At 42.5% G+C, this 26345-nt stretch overlaps 1 protein-coding gene across 1 annotated transcript in view; it reads right to left on the reverse strand.

The window, feature by feature from the left end:
• Positions 1 to 26345, reverse strand: part of LOC123763237 (macrophage mannose receptor 1) — a 105058-nt gene that overhangs the window by 29223 nt on the left and 49490 nt on the right. Inside the window, exons 21-26 of the mRNA XM_069302989.1 lie at positions 22354 to 22432; positions 21587 to 21745; positions 21016 to 21258; positions 12835 to 13026; positions 11982 to 12095; positions 5007 to 5155 (exon numbers count right to left, since the gene is read on the reverse strand). Of these exons, the coding sequence (XP_069159090.1) occupies positions 5007 to 5155; positions 11982 to 12095; positions 12835 to 13026; positions 21016 to 21258; positions 21587 to 21745; positions 22354 to 22432 (936 nt within the window). The remainder of the gene's footprint in view (positions 1 to 5006; positions 5156 to 11981; positions 12096 to 12834; positions 13027 to 21015; positions 21259 to 21586; positions 21746 to 22353; positions 22433 to 26345) is intronic.

Here is a 26345-nt window from a genome sequence, read left to right on the forward strand (position 1 = left end):
GTGACACATGCCAGCATCTCTCTTTAAAAGGTCTGCAAGATTACGGAATAGGTCTAAAAGATAATGGTATAGGTCAACAAGATTATGGAACAGGTCTTCACAATTATGTAATAGGTCAACAAGATTATAGAATTTGCATACAAGATTATAAAATAGGTCTGCAAGATTGCGGAATTCGTATACAAGATTATGCATTCTAAGACCGGCGGCATTGCCAGATCAAGCTAGATTGGATCTCTACACTGAATGATAACTACTCGGGTTGATCACTACACTGACCGATCATTACACTCACTGATCACTACTCTGGTTGATCACTTCATTGACTGATCATGACACTCACTGATCATTACTTTGGTTGATCACTACACAGACTGAACACTACATTGACTGATCATTTCTCTGTTTGATCACTACGCTGACTGATCACTACATGATTGATCACTATTCTAGTTGATCACTACTCTGGTTGATCACTACACTAGCTGATTACTACACTCACTGATCACTACTATGGTTGATCACTAAACTCACTAATCACTACACTCAACGATCACTGTGTAGCTCTACACAGAGCAAACGAGTTAGTCGATGCTTGGGCAACCACCTCTAGCTTCAATAATCTTCCCCCAGACACACAATTCAGGTTAAATACTGGTTACGGAGATCGAGAAAGGCTCGTTGACTTCATGCTCCAGAGAGGAAGATGAATGCAACTTGCCATTTACTGAGTTTGAGTTACTTTCGGTCCTAAACAAAGGTAAAGCCACATCCCCTGGTGAGGATGGTATCACTTATGACATATTGCGTCTGCTCCCTTTAGTACCAGGGAATCCCCTGCTTGAGCTGTATAATATGAGCTATGTTACTGGGGAACTTCCTATCTCTTGGACCAACAGTATAATCATTCCAATTCCCAAGCCAAATCAAGAGAATGCTTTCCGCCCAATTTCCCTTACTAGCTGCATTTGCAAAACATTCGAGAGAATGGTCTTAAACCGTCTCCTCCATAGAGTAAGAACCATGCTATCCCCCCAGATATATGGCTTCATGCATGGAAGGAGTGTGCATCATTGCATCACCACCTTTCTTACCCTGCACACTGAAAAGTCATATACCACCTTCCTAGATCTCAAGTCTGCCTTTAATATTACAAATCGACATGTTATCTTGAGTAAACTTGCATGAATGAATTTTGATGGTCGGCTTCTTTGTTGGATCAGGGATTACTTATCCAACAGGAAGTCATCTGTATTTTTCCAGGGGCATAGGAGTGTAACAAGAGACTTTGAACTAGGTACCCCGCAAGGTGGTGTCCTCAGTCCTACCTTATTTAATATCTTAATAAACACGCTGTTAAACTCTGTACCGAGCAAACCCAACGTCCACATCATTAGCTATGCTGATGATATAATGATACACACCACTGGGTATGCTAACACGCAGAACACTCTTAACTCTGTATTAGACTCATGTCAGGACCTAGGTTTAATTATCTCAGCAGAGAAAACAAAGATACTAAATCGGCGCCCACCCAGGCAGGGAGGAGCTGTTCGCAAGATGCAACTGTCTGATGGCTCCCAGCTTGACTGTGTAAACAGATTCAAATACCTTGGCCTTTGGTGCCACTGTATGGTCCTGTTGTATTCAGACTCTGTCGTCAGTATAGAAAGAGGCTCCGAGCTCTCAAGGCTGTTGGTTATCACTCAGGCTATGGTGCCAATATCAGAATTGCCAAAATGATGTACCTTGCATACATCAGATCTTTAGTGGATTATGCTGCACCTCTGGTTGTTTTGATGCCTGAAAGAAAGCTTGGAGGGCTTGAAAAATTGCAGAACGAAGCCTTGAGGATAATCCTTGGGTGCCTTCGTACCACAAAGATACTTAATATGAGAAAGGAACTTAATATTCCGAGCGTTGTTGATCGTGTTACTGAAATTAACTGTCAAATTGGTATTAAAATGCTTAGGCTAACCCTTGCACAGAAGCCCTCCAGAATTTCTTTATTGAAGATCAGCATTGTTCCAAATGGATAACTAAAACTGGAACTCAACTCAGAATGTATCATGTTCATGAATTGTACCAAGAGAAACAACAACGGCACTTTCCTGCACTGTGGGAGGTTACACCCTTTCCAGTTTTAATCCCTCCCTTTCCACCCAAGAAGCAAATTAGATATCAGCCCAAGCTTCGTCTTGAGGCAAAGCTCAACGCCTTAAGCCATATTGATGCTCTGTCCACAGAGCATTCTCTCTCTCAAATCATATACACTGATGGTTCCCTACACCACACCACGGGTGCAGCTGGAAGTGCAGTTGTCCTGACAATGGGCAATGGCTTATATTTTGAGTGAGGAGTCCGTATAAACGACTGAGCCTCTACCCTTCAGACCGAACTATTTACCTTGCTCCTTGCACTGAAATGTGTACAAGTCTCCAAATTTGAAACATTAATTGTAAGTGACTCTTTATCATCCTTAATTGCTCTCAACTCTTTAAGACGTAACTGTATCATGCTCGTGTCCGAAGCTAGACACAAATACAACAAAATTATTAAAGATGGTAACAGAGTCCATTTCATGTGGTCTCCATCTCATGTTGGCCTCCGAATGCATGATAGAGCTGTTAAAAATCAAAGAATCAAAGAATTAGCCAAAGAATCTGCCTTTAAAGGAGATGTTGAGTGTAACCTTGGATTGTCAATGAGCAATCTGAGAGCAGCAGTACACCGAGAACTTCAACAAGATCTTGTAGATCTGAGGCAAAGTAAAATTGACACCAGTAATTCCATCTACCATCATACTATCATGCAAGAGGAGCCACACATCTATGGATCATCCAATAAAATCAGCAGACTTCTAGATGTTACTACTGCTCGGCTTAGACTCGGTTACTAGTATCTCTGGGAATTCTCATTATCTGCTGATGTAGACCTGACCAAATGTAAACTGTGTCAACAAAATTATTTGCACACCCTCCGTTACTATGTGATGGAGTGCGAAAAGATACGTGAATTCAGAGACAATTCTATAACCAATGTTCCAACGATGTGTAAATATTTCATTCAAAATGGTCTGCTACCAGAAACTTTTAGCCAAATATCCCCAGTTTGCTAACTGTAGGTAGTAACTAAGTGACTGTAACCTATCCACCGCTGCCCACTGGATGGGGGGGGGGGCGGTGTGCAGACCAAACATATCAATTTTGACACTAGCTCTCCACATATGTCAGTTGCTTAATTTAAAAACTGTATTTGTGGTCGAACTCGAACCCATTGATAATGTGATGACTTATACTGAATTTTGTAACTAGCTCATCAAGATTGTAACTTGTTTAGCTAAATGTATTGTGGAGTTCAGTCCCTGAGCCCATTATGTGCCTCTGTAACCCTGTCCACTACCGCCCACAAGATGGGTATGGGGTGCATAATAAATGAATTAAACTGAACTCAATGATCACTACTATGGTTGATCACTACACTCACTAATCACTACTTTGGTTGATCACTACTTTGGTTGATCACTACACTGACAGATCACTGCACTGGCTGATCACTTCACTGACTGATCACCTACTCTGGCTGATTGATCACTACACTCACTCATCATTTCTCTGGGTGATCACTACCCTGACTTATCACTACTCTGGTTGATCACTACACTGGCTGGTCACTACACTCATTGATCACTACTCTGTTGATCAATACACTGACAGATCATGCACTACACTGGCTGATCATGCACTACACTGACTGAATACTACTCAGGTTGATCACTACACTCACTGATCACTATACTGACTGATCACTACACTGACTGATCACTACGCTGACTGATCACTAAACTGACTGATCACTACACTGGCCGATCACTACTCTGGTTGATCACTACACTGACTGATCACTACACCGACTGGTCACTACACTGATCACTACACTCACTGATCACTACACTGGCTGATCACTACACTGATCACTACACTGACTGATCTCTGCACAGGCCGATCAGCCAGTGATCACTACACTACACTACACGCTTAATTATCACTTCACTGGATTATCACTCTGCTGGATTATCACTACACTGGATTATCACTACACTGGATTATCACTACACTGGATTATCACTACACTGGATTATCACTACACTGGATTATCACTACACTGGATTATCACTACACTGGATTATCACTACACTGGATTATCACTACACTTAATTATCACTACACTGGATTATCACTACACTGGATTATCACTACACAGGATTATCACTACACAGGATTATCACTACACTGGATTATCACTACACTTAATTATCACTACACTGGATTATCACTACACAGGATTATCACTACACAGGATTATCACTACACAGGATTATCACTACACAGGATTATCACTATGCTGTATTATCAATACACTGGAATATTACTGTGGTGGATCATCACTATGCTGGATTATCACAGCACTCGATTATCACTACTCTTAATTATCACTACACTGGATTATCAGTATGTTGATAATTACTCTGCTGGATTATCACTACACTGGATTAACACTACTCTGGATTATCACTACTCTGGATTATCACTACACTGGCGGATCATTACACTGGATTATCACTACACTGGATCATCACTACTCTGGATTATCACTACACTGGTTGATAACTACACTGGATTATCACTACACTGGATTATCACTACACTGGTTGATAACTACACTGGATTATCACTACACTGGCGGATCATTACACTGGATTATCACTACACTGGTTGATAACTACACTGGATTATCACTACACTGGCGGATCATTACACTGGATTATCACTACACTGGTTGATAACTACACTGGATTATCACTACACTGGCGGATCACAACCCTGGACTACCATAGGCCACACAATTCACACATCACAACTAATGATTCATTCTGCAGTTTAATATAAATCTAAACACAAGCCTCTATATTCCAGCACATATAATGAAATCAATTAATGTCTTACCTCATAGCAGCCGGTCTGGGATGGATTGATGGGTGTGGCTTCTTGAGGCTTCTTGCAGACATAATCATTAATTGTGTTACAGTCTTCTCGTTCCCATTTTGCTTCAGCATACAAGAAAATTGATACACAAAAAGGGTCTGAGGTGAAATCTGAAATAAGAAATATTGTTATTTCAGCCCATCCTTGTAGGAAAGTATTTGTAGTAATGATTTGATGGGAAGTGCCAGTATGCTATACTGGCTGTTTCTATGGCGTAGTGGAAAGACGCTCGTCTGGCGTTTTGCGAGCGCTTTGTCCTGGGTTCGTACCCTGGCCGCGGAGGATTTACTGGGTGCAGATCCTTAACTGTAGCCTATGTTTAACCCAACAGTAAAATGGGTACTTGGTGGTAAAAACGGTTCTTCCCGGGGGTCGTATTCCGGGGAACATAGGATTAAGGACTTGCCCGAAACACTACGCCTATTAGTGGCTTTTCAAGAATGTAACAACTCTTGCATGTATATATATATATATATATATATATATATATATATATATATATATATATATATATATATATATATATATATATATATATATATATATATATATGTGTGTGTGTGTGTGTGTGTGTGTGTGTGTGTTTCTTTTTTGAAAGTTTTGTTGAACAAGTTACGTTGTTAGCGATAATTGGCGCAACATATCTATCATATTGTGAGTACATCACACATGCAGTGAGTCAGATTACAAGTGTGTGATTCATTCATTATTGTGCAGTGATATACGAGGGAATTATACCAGTGTTAGTGTCACCCTGAGCCCCGCCCCCACCCAGCGCCCAGGCCGGGAAGTACCTGCTCTCCCCCTCCTTCCCCACCCCACCACGTCGCCTCCCCACCCACGAGGCCACCTTGCCACCCGCCCATTGGGCCCGGGAGGCTCCCATGTTTGTCTACGCCACCCACTCACCCAATGTATACCCACATATTGTGTAGTGGGTGTATACCCACACTTCGTATAAAGGTGGTATATGTATTACCACTCATCTGAGTAGTAAGTGCCACGGCCAGCTGACTATCCCCCCAGCCTCCAACCGCCGCCCACCCTCCTGTCTCCACCCGCCGTCCACCCTCCCGCCCAGCGCCCGCCCAGCGCCCGCCCATGTCGCAGCTCTCAACAGACAGCCAGGCTTCTCCAAGCCAAGATGAGCCATCAAGCAGGGGTGTCGGAAAATCCGACACCATTTAATAATAATATCATACAGACAGATAATAGCTGTATTACCAACAAGTTACCCATAGAAAACGTAACTTGTAGTGGAATTACCGTCTATAGAAAACGGGATATCATCACCACATACTATTATTCTCCACCTATTATGGTGGGAATTATTCTTAAATACATTAGTCTTTGGACTTTACCATCATAAAAATATCTTATATAAATTAACTTAATTATCAATATTAAAGTAGAGTAAATGTGACCCTTCTATCACTTTCTGAAATCTGGACAATGTAAGCTAGGCATCAGAGTGAGGGAGGAGGGCAGCCATTGTTGTGTCACCTCCGAGACGTGTGGAGCAAATTTGGCTCCTATCATATCTGGACAATGTCGGCCAGGCGTCAATAGTATGGAGTGTTAGATGCAGCCATTGTTGAGACTAGACCAGAGGCTCACACGGGAGCAAATTCGGCTCCTGTTAAATTTACTTGGACGTAGTGTTATGGAAACTAAAAGTGTACCATTATCAACACGCTGTCTACAAATTCAAGTTAAGTGTTCTTTCCGAAACCCATTATCTATCATTAGTGGCCATTAATGTCATTGGGTAGGGTTAGCCGGTTAGAACGCGAAATCGCCTCATACTAAAGGTAATTAAGCCAGGTCTTTATTGTTCCATGTACAGTGTTTTCTCTGATATAGCTTGTCATATATAGAATCTGGCTTTACAGCTAGCGCCCTTTTGACAGGTCAAGATGAGGAAGGCTTTGTGCATCAGTTACTGGGTGATGGAAGCTACCTCAAAGAGGATAATTTGGTGTCTACACCCTAGTTATACCTGGTGGACTAACCTGCTGTACTATAAGATAAGGAACCTCTTCAATGTATGTAGTCTATTACTGTAGTATGATTGGCTGCATATATATAAATATAAACCCCCCCTAATGTGTAGAGGATCGATTTGTGAGATTATGAGATTATTGCAGAAATACAGTCCACTTATCATTATACAAATTGCTATCGAAGTATATAAATTAACGTAAATATAAATTCTATATAAATTCATATAAATTAAATAAATATAAATCTCACAGGTCGGTTCCCACAAGGGGTAGACAAGGCAGATGTCAGACGTGTGACAGGGTATGCTATATCCGGTTGAGTGACGATAATGTGCGCAGTCATTACCACAACGGAGTCAGGTGTTTGGGTTCTGGGCCCAGGGAGAACACCAATCAACAGCCCACACCGCCCGTAAGGCAAAACACCTCCCAGACCTTCATTCCCACAGAAAACTTATGAGAAGCTATCAAAGCAACATCAGCCAGAACCTTGCAACACATCCATAAGCAGCCGGCCCAATGCAGCAGCCAAATTATCTGCCCTCCTGAGAAAGGTCAACGACTCTCCTGGAACGACCCAAGCATGGCACAACCTCCTAATGTTTGGCAACATATGTCTAGCCACCCCTGCAAGGAGAGACAAAACCTTAGCTGCCTCAGTCATCAAAGCTATAAATGATTTTCCCAGGGAGGACAACCAGGTGCGCCTTCCCACTCGCGCGAGAAACACCCACGGCAGGAAGAGCAACAGTGCCATATCCGAGACATCAAAAATCAGAACATCAGTCACCAAGAAAATAGAAGAAGGAAACACTATTGGCGCAATAAGAGTCATCACCAGTGAGGACTCAATTGCCGACAGAGATGCCGCAACAGCTCAAGCCCTAAGGGAGAAACACCCACCCAGGGCTCCGCGTGAGGACGACATTGTACAAGTGGGGGCTACCGGAGCAGAACCTCTCTGAGTGGCTGAATCTGAGGTCCATAAAACAGCCATGTCCTTCCTTACAGGATCAGCAGGTGGGTTCACAGGACTAAAACCCAACCACCTCAAGCAAATGCTCAACCCTGCACTGGGTGACATTGCAAAGAACCTCTTGGTGTAACTAACCAGATTCACCAACACATGTCTAGCTGGCAACATACCAGCGTCCATAAGATCTATCTTTTTTGGAGCATCTCTCTGTGCTCTAAAGAAAAAGGATGGAGGGATCAGGCCAATAGCTGTGGGCAATTCTCTCCGGCGTCTCGTCGCAAAGGCAGCTGCAAGAACAGTTAGTGATGCAGCGGCCAACATGCTGAAGCCAAAACAGCTCGGGTTTGGCATTCCACAAGGGTGTGAGGCGGCAGCCCATGCAGCTCGAGCCTTCATCGCCAACATCACAGACGAAAAGGCCCTTATCAAGCTAGATTTCAGACGCCGTCTACATGCATATACATGACTCGGGAAGTCATGACTCTTTGGTATATGCTTCAAGTAGCTTCCTGAGTGTGCTTTCAGGGCTGTCAAGGGGAGTACAAGCTAGATCTCGATAATCTCTGTCCATCTCATTCCAATGGTCCTATCCACTGGCACATTGGTGAACATTGACTCCACATTAAGAGACTCCACATTAAGAAAATAAGAACATTGACTTCGGTCTTTTTAGTGCTGATGATGAGACCGAAGTTGTCGTAGGCTCGTGAGAAGCAATCCATTTCGTGCTGCATCATTTACTGTGCTGGCGTTGAGGGCGCAGTCATCAGCGAACAGGAAGTTTCTTATGACAGCTTCCTTCACTTTTGTAATGGCCTGTAGGCGCCTGAGGTTGAACAGCCCATCGTCAGTCCTGTATCTGATGGGCATTCCGTCCTGGCAATCACTGAAGGCATCAGTGAGCATGACCGAGAATACCATGCTGAAGTGTGTTGGGGCGAGAACACAGTCCTGCTGCACACAGTTTGTCACCAGGAAGGCTTCTGACTCGTCACCATCGTCCAGTACTTTCACCATCATAACTGCGCGACAAACGTGGTGAACTTGCCTGGACAGCCAAATTTATCCATTATCTTCTAATCAGAAGAAGGGTAGAGGTAATTATCAGAAGAAAGGTAAGGGGTAGTTATCAGGAAAAAGGCAGGGGTAATTATCAGGTGAAAGGTAGGGGTAATTATCAAGAGAAAGGTAGGAGTAATTATCAGGAGAAAAATAGGGGTAATTATCAGGAGAATGATAGGGGTAATTATCAGGAGAAAGGTAGGGGTAATTATCAGGAGAAAGGTAAGGGGTAATTATCAGGAGAAAGGTAAGGGGTAATTATCAGGAGAAAAGTAGGGTAATTATCAGGAGAAAGGCGAGGGTAATTATCAGGAGAAAGGCGAGGGTAATTATCAGGAGAAAGGCGAGGGTAATTATCAGGAGAAAGGTAGGGGTAATTATCAGGAGAAAGGTAAGGGTAATTATCAGGAGAAAGGTAGAGTAGGTATCAGGGCAAAGGTAGGGTAAATATAAGGAGAGAGGTAGGGTTATTATCAGGAGAACGCTAGGGTAATTATCAGGAGAAAGGTAGGGGTAATTATCAGGAGAAAGGTATAGTAATTGCAATGAGAAATGTAATGTAATTATCAGAAGAAACGTAGGGGTAATTATCAAGAGAAATGTTGGGTACTCATCTGGAGAAAGGTAGGGTAATTATCGGAAGAAAGGAAGGGTAATTATCAATAGAAAGGTATGGTAATTACAATGAGAAAGGTAGGGGTAATTATCAGGAGAAAGGTAGGAGTAATTATCAGGAGAAAGGTAAGGGGTAATTATCACAAGAAAGTTAGGGGTAATTATCAAAAAAGGTAGCCATAATTAATAAGAGAAAGGTAGGGGTAATTACCAGGAGAAATATAAGAGTAATTATAAGGTAGGGGAAATTATCAGAATAAAGGTAGGGTAACTATTAGGAGAAAGGTAAGAATCAAAAGAAAGGTAGGGGTAATTATCAAGAGAAAGGTAAGGGTAATTATAAAGAGAAAGGTAAGGTAATTATCAGGGGAAAAGTAGGGAAATTATCAGGAGAAAAGTAAGGTAATTATCAAGAAAAAGGTAGGGGATGATAATCAGGAGAAAGGAAAGGGTAATTATCAGGAGAAACGTAAAGATAATTATGAGGAAAAAGGTAGGGGTAATTATCAGTAGAAAGGAAAGGGTAATTATTAGAATAGTAAGAGTAATTATGAGGAGAAAGGTAGGGTTAATAATGAAGAGAAAGGTAAGGTAATTATCAGGAGAAAGGTAAGGGTAATTATCAGGAGGAAAGTAGGGGTAATTATCAGTAGAAAAGTAGGGGTGATTATCAGAAGAAAGGAAAGGGTAATTATTATAATAAAGGTAGGGTAATTATCAAGAGAAAGGCAGGGGTAATTATTAGGAGAAAGGTATGGGTAATTATCAAAAGAAAGGTAGGGGTAAATATTAGGAGAAAGGTAGGATAATTATCAGGAGAAAGATAGGGAAATTATCAAGAGAAAAGTATAGTAATTATCAGGAAAAAGATAGAAGTGATAATCAGGAGAAAGGAAAGGGTAATTATCAGGAGAGAGGTAAGATAAATTATCAGGAGAAAGGTAGGGATGATAATCAGGAGATAGGTGGGGTAATTATCAGGAGAAAGGAAAGGGTAATTATCAGGAGAAAGGTAAGTGAAATTATCAGGAGGAAGGTTGGAGTAATTACAGGAGAAAGGTAGGGGTAATTATCAGGAGAACGGTAGGGGTAATTATTAGGAAAACGATAGCGGTAATTATCAGGAGAACGGTAGGTGTAATTATCATGAGAAAAGTAGGGGTAATTATCATGAGAAAGGTAGGGGTAATTATCAGGAGAAAGGTAGGCATAATTATCAGGAGAACAGTAGCGGTAATTATCAGGAGAAAGGTAGGGGCAATTATCAGGAGAAAGGTAGGGGTAAACAACAGAAGAAAGGAAAGGGTAATTATTAGGAGAAAGGTAAGGGTAATTATCAGGAGAAAGGTAGGGGTAATTATGAAGAGAAAGGTAAGGTAATTATCAGGAGAAAGGTTGTGGAAATTATGAAGAGAAATGTAAGGTAATTATCAGAAGAAAGGTAAGGGTAATTATCAGGAGAAAGGTAAGGCCAATTATCAGGATAAAGGTAAGGGTAATTATCAGGATAAAGGTAAGGGTAATTATCAGGAGAATGGTAAGATAGTTATCAGGGAAAAAGATAGGGGTAATTATCAGGAGAATGGAAAGGGTAATTATCAGGAGAAAGGTAGTGATAATTACCCTACATTTCTCCTGATAATTATCAGGAGAAAGGTAGGGATAATTATCAGGAGAAAGGTAGGGGTAATTATCAGAAGAAAGATAGGGGTAATTATCAGAAGGGTAGGGATAATTATCAGGAGAAAGCGCTGAGCTGTTACAACTGCATACCTCTTGGAAGGAATATGTGGATAAGGACTGAAAGATGAAACAACGGTTTCAAGCTAAACATGCCACAGTGTAGGATAAAAATGTTTTTTTTTCATCATCAGGGCTATAAACTCAAGGAACCGCCTACCCGCCGAACCCGTAAATATCAGGACAATATTTCAAAATTCATCTGGAAAAAAATCCTCCAGAGTAATGGGGGACGATTGACAAGTCGGCGGCTTCCTGTCCCCGTCAAGGCCACTAGAGAGAGATGGCGGGACTCGGGTAAATTCTTGTGTATACGTTATCAACCCACTCTTTGGGCTGGAAGTAATGTTTAATGTATGATAAACCTGAGACTTCAGTTCTAGACACAATCGTAATGGAAACATGCCTTCAGAAATATTCTCATGCACCACTATTTGCTTAGAAGTTAAAGCTTAACACAAATTGTTTAATACACTTATTTTTGCTTTTGTCGATTGATGATTGGTGAAAAAAGTTAAAACCCAATCTTCTTATACTTACAAAGATTGTCTATGGTATTCCAATTGGTATAGGTGACAGATGTACCATCACTCCACTGGTATTCTCCTGAGTGGGCAGTATCTACCAAGCCAATCCAAACAGAATCAAAGGTACCTGTAAACAATATTTTATGATGTAGTAACAGGGATGTGACAGGGATGTTATTACACAGTATTATAAACAATTAATTCATACATAAATATACTAAATATTTCAATGATATGGTAAACAGATAAAAGTGGAGAAAAACGTCTTGCTTGTATGTAATGGTCGTAACTAATTTCTAAGGGCCATCTATGGAGATCAGTTAGATGACCGGTCGGTGAGTAGGTGAGTAACTGATGTTCTCACGCAGGACGTAACTGATGTTCCAATTATTGTCTATGCAGGTCGTAAAGATGTTCCTATTATTGTCTATGTACGTCGTAATTGATGTTCCAAGAATATTCTATGCAGGTCGTAACTAATATTGCAAGGATCATCTTTTCAGATCGTAACTAATATTGCAAGGATCGTCTATGCAGGTCGTAACTAACCTATTCTAACCTAACCTAACGATCATCTATGAAATCGTAACTAACATTGCAAGGACAGTCTATGCAGGTCGTAAGTGGTTGTCCAAGGACAGTCTATGCAAGTCGTACCTAACATACAAATGTACGTTTATCCTGTGGTCAAAACTTTTTTTCCATGTTGTGGTCGTAAAAAATTTAATTTAAACTCATTTGTGACAACTCTTAACGCATTACTGTTTCGCTACTTAAATAAAAAAACTTCGGTAAGTTCCATAATCTTAGTTCATTCACAAAACAGTAAAGACCAGGGAGTTACCAGGAACATAAGAAACACCTACCGAAAGTGCTGAGAAGAGAAATCAAGAAGTCCTCTTCTTCTGCCGTGTGGATGGAGGCGAGGTCCCCGCCCAGGCCCTGACACGCCACCCGGGCATTGCTGTAACTCATGTAGTTTGAGAAGTCGCCGTAACTATACATGTAGCAGTAGCCGTTGAAGTTGGTCCAGCCATCTTCACAGCCGACCGTGTGTGCTGGGGGCGTGATATCACAGTTAGATGGTCTTACACAGCACAGGGATTATCAGGAGAGATCGCTAACCCATTAATTAACACTGTATAGCCATTGGAAGGGATGTGACGATAAGGATTACAGTGTAGGACGAGGGGGGGAAATTGGTCCCCAACCACTTAGGTGGTTGGGGACCAATTTTTTTTTTTTTTTTTTTTTTTTTTTTTTTTACATGCAAGCATGCTTATAAGTACAATAAAATGAAACAAATACAACATAGAACAGAACAAAACGACAAAGCACAAACGTGCAAAAATATAAAGGAACAAATGTACTAAACACAAAAACGCCGTCCGGAAGGGCCGACCACAAAACAACAATAATTACAAACAAAATACAACAATTAAGGTAAACACAGCAGAATACAATACAGAAATAACACACCAAAACAAGAAATATACAGAACAAGGCCACCAGCACCGCAGACACACACGGAGAGGCACCAACACTAAACGAAAATAATAATAATAATAATAATAATAATAATAATAATAATAATAATAATAATAATAATAATAACAAGAAAGGAATACAAGCATACAACAAACAAAAAGAAAAGCACAATGGCAAAACACGACAAAAATCATAACCCCAGACCGGGTCACGCCAACAGCCTGAAGGGCACTCAACACTACACAAACAAGCGCACAAACAGCATCATAAAAACATAGAACCACAAAGCATAACATAAGAACATGACACCCACAACCAGACACACACACTAACCAAACCCCGGACCGCACAGGAACTGGACACACACACACACAAACCACACAAATAAAGCCACAACTCCAAACCGGAGCACCCAGGAATCGGGAAACAAACCCGCCCCACCCACTAACACACACCCGACCCGCACCCCACAACCATGCACATAAATGGAAACACCACACAATACACAAAGGAATCATGAGTGAGGAATACATTTCTCAGAGACAGGACCAAACATCTCCGAAGCCCAAGGATACCTTCGCTTGTAGGCCTCCCAAATCAAATATTCCCTGTCGGTAGAGGGACGATCCCCCTTCCGCCGTGGGCCCTTCATAAACTCGGGAACCTCCAGATCAGGCGGAAACGGCCACTCCTTAAGCTCACCGACGCAAGTCGCATAACGAGGCTAGGGAGCGCAAACCACGTCCTTCGAGGTAGCAGACGATACCGATGAAGCATGCGAGGGCTGCCAAAATGGCTGCGTCGCCGTACGCACAGGAGCAGGGGACAATCGACGAGATGGTAACGCCTCCACCGAGACCGCAGGAGGCACTGAAGAGATGGCCGGAGACGGAAGAGGCGTCGAGACCGCAGTCGATGAAACGGGGACCGAGGAAGGGGTTACAGAACCCCCAGAGCGCGCAGTATTTTTCAATAGCGTCACCAGGCCACCCCGCTCACCACGAACCTCAGCAGGGGGAACCACCCCCCACGAAGAACCGAAGCCATCCGAGGCAGGCGACGCACCCGAAGCAGGAACCGCAGACACCATATCTGAAGTGGAGGCCGAAACACCGGCACTGGCATCCTCAGGCAAATTCACCTCTGCCGCCACCGTAGTATGCAACACAACCGGAGCCACCTCACCGTTGCCGGCAGATCCACAAACGTCGAAGTCGCCAACGTCAGCCCACGCTGAAGACGAACGCCGGGAACGCTTAGGCTCTGGCTGTACATCATCAGACCCGGAGGCTGACTCAGAGACACGCGCAACACAAGCTGGGCGAACCGATGCACGTCGCAGAACGGCAGCATCCTCAACCACATGGGGCACCAGTCCAGGCACAGGAGGAAGCGCCGGATCCACCCAATCACCCAGCACAGCCGGAACAGACGGCAAGGGTGCAGGAACAGGGTCAGACGCAGCAAAGGACGAACTGGAAGACAGGGGATGTGAGCAGAAGGCAGTCTGAAGAACCCCAGGGACACTATATAGGCGGAGCAGGACGATCACCAGGCGACGACACAACCTCTGGAGGAGAGGCGACAACAATAGGGGGTGCACCAGGCGGCGCAACAGGAGACACAGGGGGCACATTCGCGGCTGAAGAGACGTCCACATCCACCGAATCCTCCTTCACATGAAGCGGCGGAAAATCCTCCTCACTGAAGAGGTTCATGGGTGCAACGGCAGGTGCAGAACAGTCAGCAGCCTGATGGCCCAAGAGGCCACAACAATAACACGTCCGAGGCTGGTGGGCATAAAACACCCGAACGTTGTAACCCATAAGACGCACAGAGGACAGAATATCTTCCTGGAGCCTCATACCCTGGGTGCGAATGTTAGTCCTCACACCCTTAAGTGGACTGGAAGACACCACGTTCACCCGCACACTAACCACTGTGCCAAACCGGCCGAAGTACCGTCGTAGCAGACCCTCCGGAAACTCCAATGGAGCCCCATGCACACTGACGTAAGTGAGGGCACCACTCCGATCAGAGAGCGATACAGTGCCCGCACCATCCGGCAGGGGTAATGTCCGCCCCTCGTAACGACAGAGAAAGTCACGATACGCTAATTCCTCCTTGAACTTCAATATCGCTCGACGTGCCGTCACTAGCTCGACTCCATAAATGTTTATCACAGGGATATGAAGCAACTCACCCACCAGCGCTATCTCTGGGTACCCAGCCCGGCCGGAAAATTCGAGGCCCACAAACTGAGCCCGCAGTACAGGGGGGAGGGGGACCCCCATCGTGAACTCCACGTCAGCACAGGCGGGCAGAGACACACACGCCTCAAAACGGCCAAAACTGGCAAACAACCACCAGCTGCCGGAGAGAGCAGTGAATGTCCACCATCTACGACAGCCAGCAGTCCACTCCGTTGGGGACCAATTTAATGCCGACCTGCAAGAAGACCGTCACTCTACAGTGGGTAAGTGTTAGTGTAAGTATACTCACCTAGATTGTCTTACATCGCTGGGTAAATGTAAGTTGTCATGATCCCCAATAGCATCACGATCTATATCCAGTCTAGGAGGAAATTTCGCACTCAAGCATGCTGTTGACTGAAACCGGATGTACAGCATAGTCTACAGTGTAAACCAAAGTTGTTTGTAAGAGGAGAGGCATGATATGGCACTGAGCAACATTTTAGGTGGAAAGAATGATGGCGACGATGGAAGACATTCTCGAGGAGGAAGGAGCTGGATGATGTCATCACTGACCAATGAGGGAGGAGCTGGATGATGTCATCACTGACCAATGAGGAAGGAGCTGGATGATGTCATCACTGACCAATGAGGGAGGAGCTGGATGATGTCATCACTGACCAATGAGAGAGAGGAGCAAGGTCGTGACGTGACACGAGCAGAGGCTCCGTGACTCGTCGCTACTCCCAAGTTTACGGTATAGTTCTACACGACTTGATGAAGGAAGCTGTGACAGAGACAAGTTCTGTCAGGGAATGAGTCTGGTGTCCACTGTGGAACCTACTATAGCTTTTGTATGACCCAGGTGAGGAATGTGACAAGTAAAGCAAGGTTGTTGCCTGTGTCTGACCGCCACACGCAAGTCAGGAACAAAAATTCTGATGACCAGTCAGAGATTGTGTTGCTAGCCTGGTGAGGATTCGTCAGAGGGAGATCCACCCTTGAGTAAAATGGAGTGATCAAACAGGAACCGTTTGTCATCTGTATTTAGCCCGTCCTCATAAACAAAGGCCAAAGTCCATTCCATCCACCTGCCAACCTCCTGTTTATGAATGAAAAACGGTTTTACACACGACTCACAATTGATGACGTTCGAACACTTCCCGGAACAAATGCTTTGCTGACGTCATTTGTTTGAAACACAATGCTGTAAAGGCTTCACCCACGTACTACAAATACACAGTCCATCATCGTAAACAAAGGCCAATGCTCAGTAATCCAGCCACCAATCCCCCTGTTTATGAATGAAAAGCAGTTTACACACGACTCAAAACTGATGACGTCCGAATACTTCTCGAACAGTACTTTGCTGACATCCTCTGTTTGAACCACAATCCTATAACTGCTTCACTCACATACTTCAAATACAAATAACCCAACCCGTTCTCACGCCAGGCTGTTTAAAGCAGCGGTCGTCCTCCCTAGACGTATTCATTAATTTTAACATACTGTGTATTACACACAGAAATCACAATTGCGTGATGCATCAAATGAACAAATCCACAAGGGCCGTGATGAGGATTCGAACCAGTGTCCGAGAGCATCCCAGACACTGCCTTAATCGACTGAGCTATGACATGGTCAAAAAGAGTAGAACTTCGGTTTCAACTCCTTTTGACCATGTTTGGGAGGCTACGCCCTCCCAAACAAGCAGTTCAAGTGAGCCGGCTCATAGTTAAAGAAGCCATCAGCGCCATCTGCCCAGCCAATATTCTGTATAAATAGTGCTACCAAGCTCTCCAAGATTCAGATTACTCCTGAGTGCTCTTGCTGAGTAGACCTGTTGACATACCCCGGTGTGGTAACAGAGCTATTCAGTTTGACTCACAGTATTCCGCAACATATTTTATTTTGCACCTTAACGTAATGAAAATTTGATTGTTCATCTTGTTTGTTTTGCATATTTTGTATTAAAGCCAAACCTGGATTTTATTTTATGTTTTGTAATTTGCTTAACTGCAGTTTTTGTTATAAAGTATTTTTAAATGTTTTTTCCCTCTGCTTTATCCTACAGTTTATCACACTGTGAAGACACCTTTGCAGTTTAACTTTTTTTCTTTTCTTTTTTAATATTTTGTGACTGGCATTACAGAGACTGCATGACCACCAACGTGTCCCGTCACAAATTATATATATATATATATATATATATATATATATATATATATATATATATATATATATATATATATATATATATATATATATATATATATATATATATTTTATATATAGGGGTTATAGGGTTTATATATATAGGGGTTATATATATATATATATATATATATATATTATATATATATATATATATATATATATATATATATATATATATATATATATATATATATAACTGAAAACTCACACCCCAGAAGTGACTCGAACCCATACTGCCAGGAGCAACGCAACTGGTATGTACGGGACGCCTTAATCCGCTTGACCATCACGACCGGACATAAGGAAGTGATAGCTGAAGCTATTTAAACCACTTTCCCACCGGCACTCGGATGGTAATCTTGGGCATAGCATTTTTATCAAATCACCTCATTCTTTGGGGCACACGTGAGGAACACAAATGCGAACAAGCCTGAATGGTCCCTAGGACTATATGCGACTGAAAACTCACACCCCAGAAGTGACTCGAACCCATACTCCCAGGAGCAATGCAACTGGTAACTACAGGATGCCTTAATCTGCTTGACCATCACGACCGGACATAAGGAAGTGATAGCCGAAGCTATTTGAACCACTTCCCCGCCGGTACTCGGATGGTTCCCATTTGTGTTCCTCACGTGTGCCCCAAAGAATGAGGTGATTTGATAAAATGCTATGCCCAAGATTACCATCCGAGTGCCGGCAGGGAAGTGGTTCAAATAGCTTCGGCTATCACTTCCTTTCAAGTCATCACCAGCAATCAACAGCCAATTAATGCACAACTATATTCTACCCACTTCAAGACTCCGTACCTATATAGAAGCATCAAGAAGAAGTATGGGCCAATAGGCCCAATGCAGTTACTGCCATTCTTCCTTCTCATTTATCCAATTTATACCCATTGCACCGTGTTTGTCTTGTGTTGGTCAAAAGTTTGTTCACCTCATCCAAAACTGTTGCAACATATCACCTCACCCAAATGCGAGTATATAAGACAAGCTGTTCAATGTTAGCATTAATTAAAACTCTGTTTTAAGGTTACAGTTGTGTGAGTGTAAACTAAAGTCTTTGAAAATGTAATAAGTTATTACGAAACGCGTTCAAGCATCGTGTCAGACTAGAAATAAAAATGAATTTTGGAGAATTGATTTTTCAATTACCATCGACAGTAAAAAGAAACATAAGAAATATTGAGAAAATTCGTGTTAGAATGATTAATCTTACTTTTTCGGTCATATTTAACAACATATAATTATATATATAATGTGTGTGCTGTCTGTGTGCAAAGACAGTTCAATTTATTTGATATGTGAAATGTAGGTGAGGCTACAGCCTGGACTCTGGAAGTGAGTTGAAAACCCCATCCAAGGTATTATTTTTAATTTATTATATTTCTTTGTATTAAATGTTTGCTTGTTTGAAGATTTGTTTCCCCTTGTCAATGTGAGATTTTTAAAAGATGATCACGTTGTCCTGCTTGTTTATTAATGAGAAGAGAGACTCACCTAGATTGTCTTACGTGCCTGGGCAGGGGTAGCTGGGCAAGATATATATTGGGTAAATGTACTCACTTAGTGGGAGCTGGTCGGCCGAGCGGACAGCACACTGGACTTGTAATCCTGTGGTCCTGGGTTCGATCCCAGGCGCCGGCGAGAAACATTGGGCAGAGTTTCTTTCACCCTATGCCCCTGTTACTTAGCAGTAAAATAGGTACCTGGGTGTTAGTCAGCTGTCACGGGCTGCTTCCTGGGGATGGAGGCCTGGTCGAGGACCGGGCCGCGGGGACACTAAAGCCCCGAAATCATCTCAAGATAACCTCAAGATAACCCAGATTGTCTGACATGGCTGAGGAGAGAATATAAGAAATAATTATCTTCTGCAGTGTGTGTGGATAGTGTACTACTCATCTTGAGTGTCTTGCAGTGGTAAAGCTTCAGCTCTTGTATCAGCTTCAGTTTATTTATTTTATTTACTGTTCCGATACAGAGATAATGCTTTCTCATATTATGTGGCTTGTTAAACCCTTTCCTTTCAATATGCGCCCCTTAGTCGGGTACCAGCCTTGCTAAATAGGCTGTCTCTGTTTATCTTGTACTTTGTATTTAGTGATGATGTCTTCCCATGTCTTATCTTCCACGAACACTAGGCTTCACTTATTTCTTTTTTTTTTTCCTTGTTACTTATACACTAGGCTCTGGGATCAGTCTGATGATATACCTGTGAAGAAATGTGATCTTTGTGTTGCCACATATTCCAGCTATGGTGTGACATGTGTGGTATACAGCCTGTCTAGATAGTACTTCTAGCAACGATGTGCACCATCGTACGTATATTGACGTAATGGACAATTACTTCAATATACATACGACGGTCCACCTCTTGTACCAATTTTCTTATCTCTTGCATTTTGTTAACTACTCTCACTAATGACTCTTGTCTCATTTGGGTACTCAGTTTTCACCTGTGTCCCATTGTTCGTGTTCTGCCCCTGCTTAATAGTTTGTCTTCGTCCACCCTCTCAATTCCTCTCAGAATTTTGTTGTGTGGTGATTATGTCCACCTTCTGTCTTCCAGGGACGTGAGGTTCAGTTACCATAGCTTTTCCTCGTAACTCATACCTCTCAGTTGTGGGACTAGTCTGGTGGCCTACCTCTGAATCTTCTCTAACGTTGTCTTGTGTTTAACTAGGTATGGTCTCCAGGCTGGAGCTGCATACTCCAGGATTGGTCTGACATATGTGTGTTTATGTGTGTGTTTGTGGCTGGTTTGTAGTCACAAACCATGTGGTTGGTTTGTAACCAATCACTTGGGATGGACGGTAGAGCGACGGTCTTGCTTCATGCAAGTCGGCGCTCAATCCCCGACCGTCCAAGTGTTTGGGCACCAATTCTTTCACTAGTCCGATCCGAAATCCTTATCCTGACCCCTTCCCAGTGCTATATTATCCTGACCCCTTCCCAGTGCTATATTATCCTGACCCCTTCCCAGTGCTATATTATCCTGACCCCTTCCCAGTGCTATATAGTCGTAATAGTTAGGCGCTTTCCCCTGATAATTCCCTTCCCCCTTGTGTGTTTTTGTTCCTTGTATGTGTTTGTTTCCGTACTATAGCAATTCCTTACTATAGTAGTAAGACAGACATCCTCAACTTACTTGGGAATAATTCGCAGCCGAAAGCCCTGGATTCAGTACACGCCAAGTTGTTCCACTTGCCATGGCTAGGGTCATTAGGGTAGTCGATGATCTCTGTGCACCACTCATTGTCCATAGCGTTGGGTTCGCCCGTGTTCCAGTTGGTGTAGTTGTTGAGCTGGCCGTCGCTCCAGCCCCACTGAGCGCTGGTGTCCTCATACTTCAGCCCCAGCCACGTGGCGTCGCTCATGTGCCTCAACAGCTCTGTGGAGGGCTCCCTGGGGTTACATTACTCGCCAAGCCTAGCACCTTCACGTTATGAAAGGTGTTACAAATGTCTCACACCTGTGTCTTGAGACGATGTGTTCGGACGTGGCTCTCTCAGGTAGAGATCAAATGTGATTATTATTTTACCCAAGAACATTTTCCTACTGAATTTACCAATAAACGTACGCTACAGGTGCATTATAAATACAAATTAACATTTGTAATAAGAGATATATTGATATTAAACTAATCAATGAACATAGCATCCATAGACATAATCGCATAATATAATTTGCTTGAGTGATTAGTGAAAGACAATAATTACCTGTGAAAAATGAGTTTTCGTCATCTGAGTGAATACTGACGAGGTCTGCCTCCATGTTGAACCCTTGACACTTGTCACGTGCCTCTTGCCAAGTCATCTCGTAGTCGCTGGCGAAGTAACACTTTTTCTTCTCATATGTCCAGGTCTGTGGGCAAGTTTCTGGAAGAGGAGAAATTGTGTCCAGCTTCAGCTCTACCATCACTACATACACAATTGTTCAAGGGAGAGTGTGTCCAGCTTCAGCTCTACCATCACTACATACACAATTGTTCAAGGGAGAGTGTGTTCAGGTTCAGCTCTACCATCACTACATACACAATTGTTCAAGGGAGAGTGTGTCCAGCTTCAGCTCTACCATCACTACATACACAATTGTTCAAGGGAGAGTGTGTTCAGGTTCAGCTCTACCATCACTACATACACAATTGTTCAAGGGAGAGTGTGTTCAGCATCAGCTCTAATATCACCATATTCAGAGCCACTCAACCAACTAAACTTTCCTGGTTTAATTTTCATTCAGCATTTTTTCCAGCATTAGGTTTTATACATCTATTAAAAACATTATTAGATGGTAATATTAAAAGATTATTTATTTAATAATATATAATAGAAATAAACAACAACAAAACACAATACGTAATAAAACTACTCATATTTTAATGAGTTCAGATCACATAAAAATCACGCAATAATCGTCACAAAACTAGACTAATTATCATTACACAGATTAATAATACAATTACTGTTAAATGAGCGTGTGAACTTACTGACGTTAATCTTGCAGACGTAATAATTGAGCTGTGAGCACGGCATGTCGTTCCACGTGTACCAGTAGTCTGACCTCTTCTGTTGAGGGGAGGAGAAAATCACTTGTTAACTAACTGTTCTGCAGTTGTTACCACACAGTTATCGTGAACCTTAAAGTCAAAATTGACTTCTGTAATTATGAGAAACTGTATTGATTGTTTTGTATCGGATTCCTATACAACTGTATTGTATAGGAATCCGAATCAGTTAATGATCCAAAGGTGCGATATATAGTGCGGACATTCCTGAATTTACCTGAGGGACCACCAGCTCTAGTGGCCTCGACGGGGACAGGAAGTCGGCAGTTTGTCAAAAGTCCTCCTTTCAGCTGAATTTTAAATTAAATTTATGTCTTGGTAGTTACGGCTTCGGCGGGTAGGTGGTTCTATGGGTTTATAGAACTGTGGTTGAAAAAGCAGCCCTTGTTTCTTGACCAATATTGTGGTTTGCTGAGTTGTTGCTCTTTGTTTGTGTTACGTGTGTTGAGGAGCTGTTGCTCCTTGTGCACACGAGGAGTCACAATAACGTGGTTGAAATATGTTGACAAAACCACACACTAGAAAGTGAAGGGACGACGACGTTTCGGTCCGTCCTGGACCATTCTCAAGTCGATTGTGAGAATGGTTCACAATCGACTTGAGAATGGTCCAGAACGGACCGAAACGTCGTCGTCTCTTCAACTTCTGGTGTGTGGTCTGGTCATCGTATCTTGTTAAGTTAGGTTGGCAGTGTTGTTAATCCTGTGGCCGTCAATTGTTGCTGGTACGAGAGTTGACTTAGTTCTGTACGTGGTCTCCTTGCTTGTATACAGAAGTGTTGGTAAAAAGTTGATAAGTTGATAAGGAGAAATACATTGATTTTTTTTTAATAAAAGTTTGTGACTGACTGACTAAATACATTGTTATAACTTGCTGACAATCTGTAATGCGGTTTATAATACTTAACAAAGAACTATTTACTGAATGACAGAAACAATTGAACATCAAATGTTTTTAAAGAACATATAAGTGAATGCGATGAACACAGTGAACATGTAGGGAATATGAGCTGAACTTGGAAAGTGCACGAAGGATGAACAACAAACTTGTGAATAACATTCTGAGAACGTTATGAGAACATGACAAAGAACCCAGAGTACATGAGGAGAATTTGTAGAGAACATAAAAGAGAATGGGAAGAACGTGGAGAAGCAGGTGAAAAAACTATGAATTGAACTCGTAGAGAATATACGGTGAACATTTCGCAGGAAATGAAGAGAACATGAAAGAGAATGCGATGAATATGGAGAAACAGGCAAGAATATGATTTGAACTTGCAGAGAACATGGATAATAAGTATAAAAGTTGTACAGAGAAAAGGCTGTGAACATTTGCAGAATATGAAGAGCACAGATAAACAGGTGAAAATATGGCATGTACATTTGAGAGGATATTTTAAGAACAAGGGGAGAACATATAAATACGGTAAGACTATTGGTCAGAGTTGTATTTTATCATTCTTGTGGGTGCAGAGTTGTGAATGAATCTGGGGAAGGGGGAATGGGCGAGATGTGGGAGAGTAGGGGGGTGAGGGAGGGGAAGGTAAGAGTGTGGGGAGTTGGGGGAGGTAAGGGAGGGGAAGGTAAGGTGTGAGGGAGATAAGTAAGTAATTATCAAAAGAAAGCACCAAACTGAGAAGGCTATGTAGCACCATCAAATGTGCGGAATAATCAGTGGGCGCTAAATATCACCAAGGATGCCAATACAAGAACAAAAACGCATAAGGCGAACGATATCAAAAGTATCCGAGTCACCAAGAATTCCATTGAGGGACAGGTGACCGCGAGGGGCGGCCGGAAAGCAAGACACACGCTCGTCCTGGAAGTCAGGACATTCAAGAAGGACATGCACGACCGTAAGAGGGACAATGCAATTAGGACAATAAGGAGCAGGGCGGCGCTCCATCAAGTGACCATGGGTTAAGTGAGTATGGCCAATACGCAACCTCGCCAGAGCTGTTTCCCATCGCCGGTTACGGTGGCAGGAGGACGGCCACGAGGAAACACAACATTTAAGAGTACGAAGTTTGTTACCAGTAACAGACGACCAAGAAGCCTGCCAACGGGTAAGGACGGAGGAATGGATAACCGGGTAAAAGTCGGAATATGGAATACCTTTACGAGAGATGGGACAAGAGTGGACAGCTTCCTTGGCGGCAGCATGCGCACGCTCATTTAAAGACACACCAATATGGCTGGGAACCCAACAAAACTCAACCGACTTAAATTTACTGTGAACAAGAAACAGCCAATGCTGGATCTCGACAACTACTGGATGAACCGGATTAAAGGACCCGAGAGCCATGAGGGCACTACGAGAGTCAACAACAACTACAAAGGAAGACTGACAACGAGAAAGCAGGAGACGAAGAGCATAGAGAATAGCATAAAGCTCCGCTGTGAAGATGCTAGTCTCCGGAGGTAAGCGACACATATAAGTGTGATCAGGAAAAACAACAGAGTAGCCAACACCGTCCGCTGACTTAGACCCATCAGTGATCACTCACCATTACATGGTGAGTGATTATTTACATGCCTGAGTAATAAGCCTATTGAAGGAGAGGATATGTTTACTATGATAATGTGATATAGGGATCAGGGAGCGGGTCTTGATCTGAAATACTAAGTTTGATGAACTAAGGTGGAGGAGAGAAGTTGGAACTTGATAACTATCTTGATCTTATTGACTGTGTCAAAAAATATAGCAGTTTTATATTTTGCTGTGGTCTGAACTGATAATAGCAGAGTTGTACAAGTGAACTAGGGCGGGGGACAAGAGCTGAAACTCGGTATGTGTTTTGCTTTATTTTAAAGAGTCTGAAATATAGCAGGTTTCAATTTTAGGTGATTTGGATAGATACTATCTTGATGTTATCTTGAGATGATTTCGGGACTTAGCGTCCCCGCGGCCCGGTCCTCGACCAGGGCCTCCTTTTTTGTTACACACCACCAGGAAGCAGCCCGTAGCAACTGTCTAACTCCCAGGTATCTATTTACTGCTAGGTAACAGGTGCATCAGGGTGAAAGAAACTTTTTGCCCATTTATCTGCCTCCACCGGCGATCGAATCCGAAACCTCGGACTACGAATCCGAAGTGCTGTCCACTCAACTGCCAGGCGCTCTTAGAAGATGTACTAACAGAGATGTACGAATGAACTAAAGTGGAGGACAGGAGCTGAAACACGGTAACTGTGTTTATCTTATTTATTACAGCTGAAATAACTGTTTTAAATCTCAGGGGATTTGAGTAGATACTCATGGAGTTGTGCGAGTAACATATGGCGGGGAACAAGAGCTGGATCTCGGAAGCTGTGTTTATCTTATTTACTATGTCCGAAATACAGCGACTTTATAATATAGGAGAATTGGATAGATACTAACGAAGTTACATGAGTAAAGTAAAGCGGGGGACGGGAGCTAGAATTCGGTAACTATATTTTCTTTCCTTACTACGTTCTGAATATATATGTTTTAAATTTTGAGGAAAATGATTGGTTAATAACGAAGTTGTAACAGTAAACTAAGGCAGGGACGAGAACTGGAGCTCGGTAACACTATTTTCTTTTTTTACTACATTCTAAGTATGACTAAAATTGGCTAAAATTGGGCTACTAATAGCAAAACTATACTTATAAATGTATAAAGTTGGGTCCAAGAACTAACTTCTGATGAAATTTGTAAAAATATCTAGTCAAGTCTGTTGAGTTTAATTATATCCATAAAGCTTTTTTAAGACCTCAGCGAAGATTAAAACTCTAACAAATTTCAATCTTAAACTGGTCTCTGATAAATTTCGGTCTTAAACTGGACTCTAAACAATTTCGGTCTTAAAATAGGTGACAGAGCAGTAAATAGACACAAAACAAAACCTTACTGCTAAGGGGTCTATTTTTCTTAACAAAACTTCTGTGAACA

This window comes from Procambarus clarkii, chromosome 49 (assembly GCF_040958095.1).
Source record: "Procambarus clarkii isolate CNS0578487 chromosome 49, FALCON_Pclarkii_2.0, whole genome shotgun sequence".
Classification (NCBI taxonomy): Eukaryota; Metazoa; Arthropoda; class Malacostraca; order Decapoda; family Cambaridae; genus Procambarus; species Procambarus clarkii.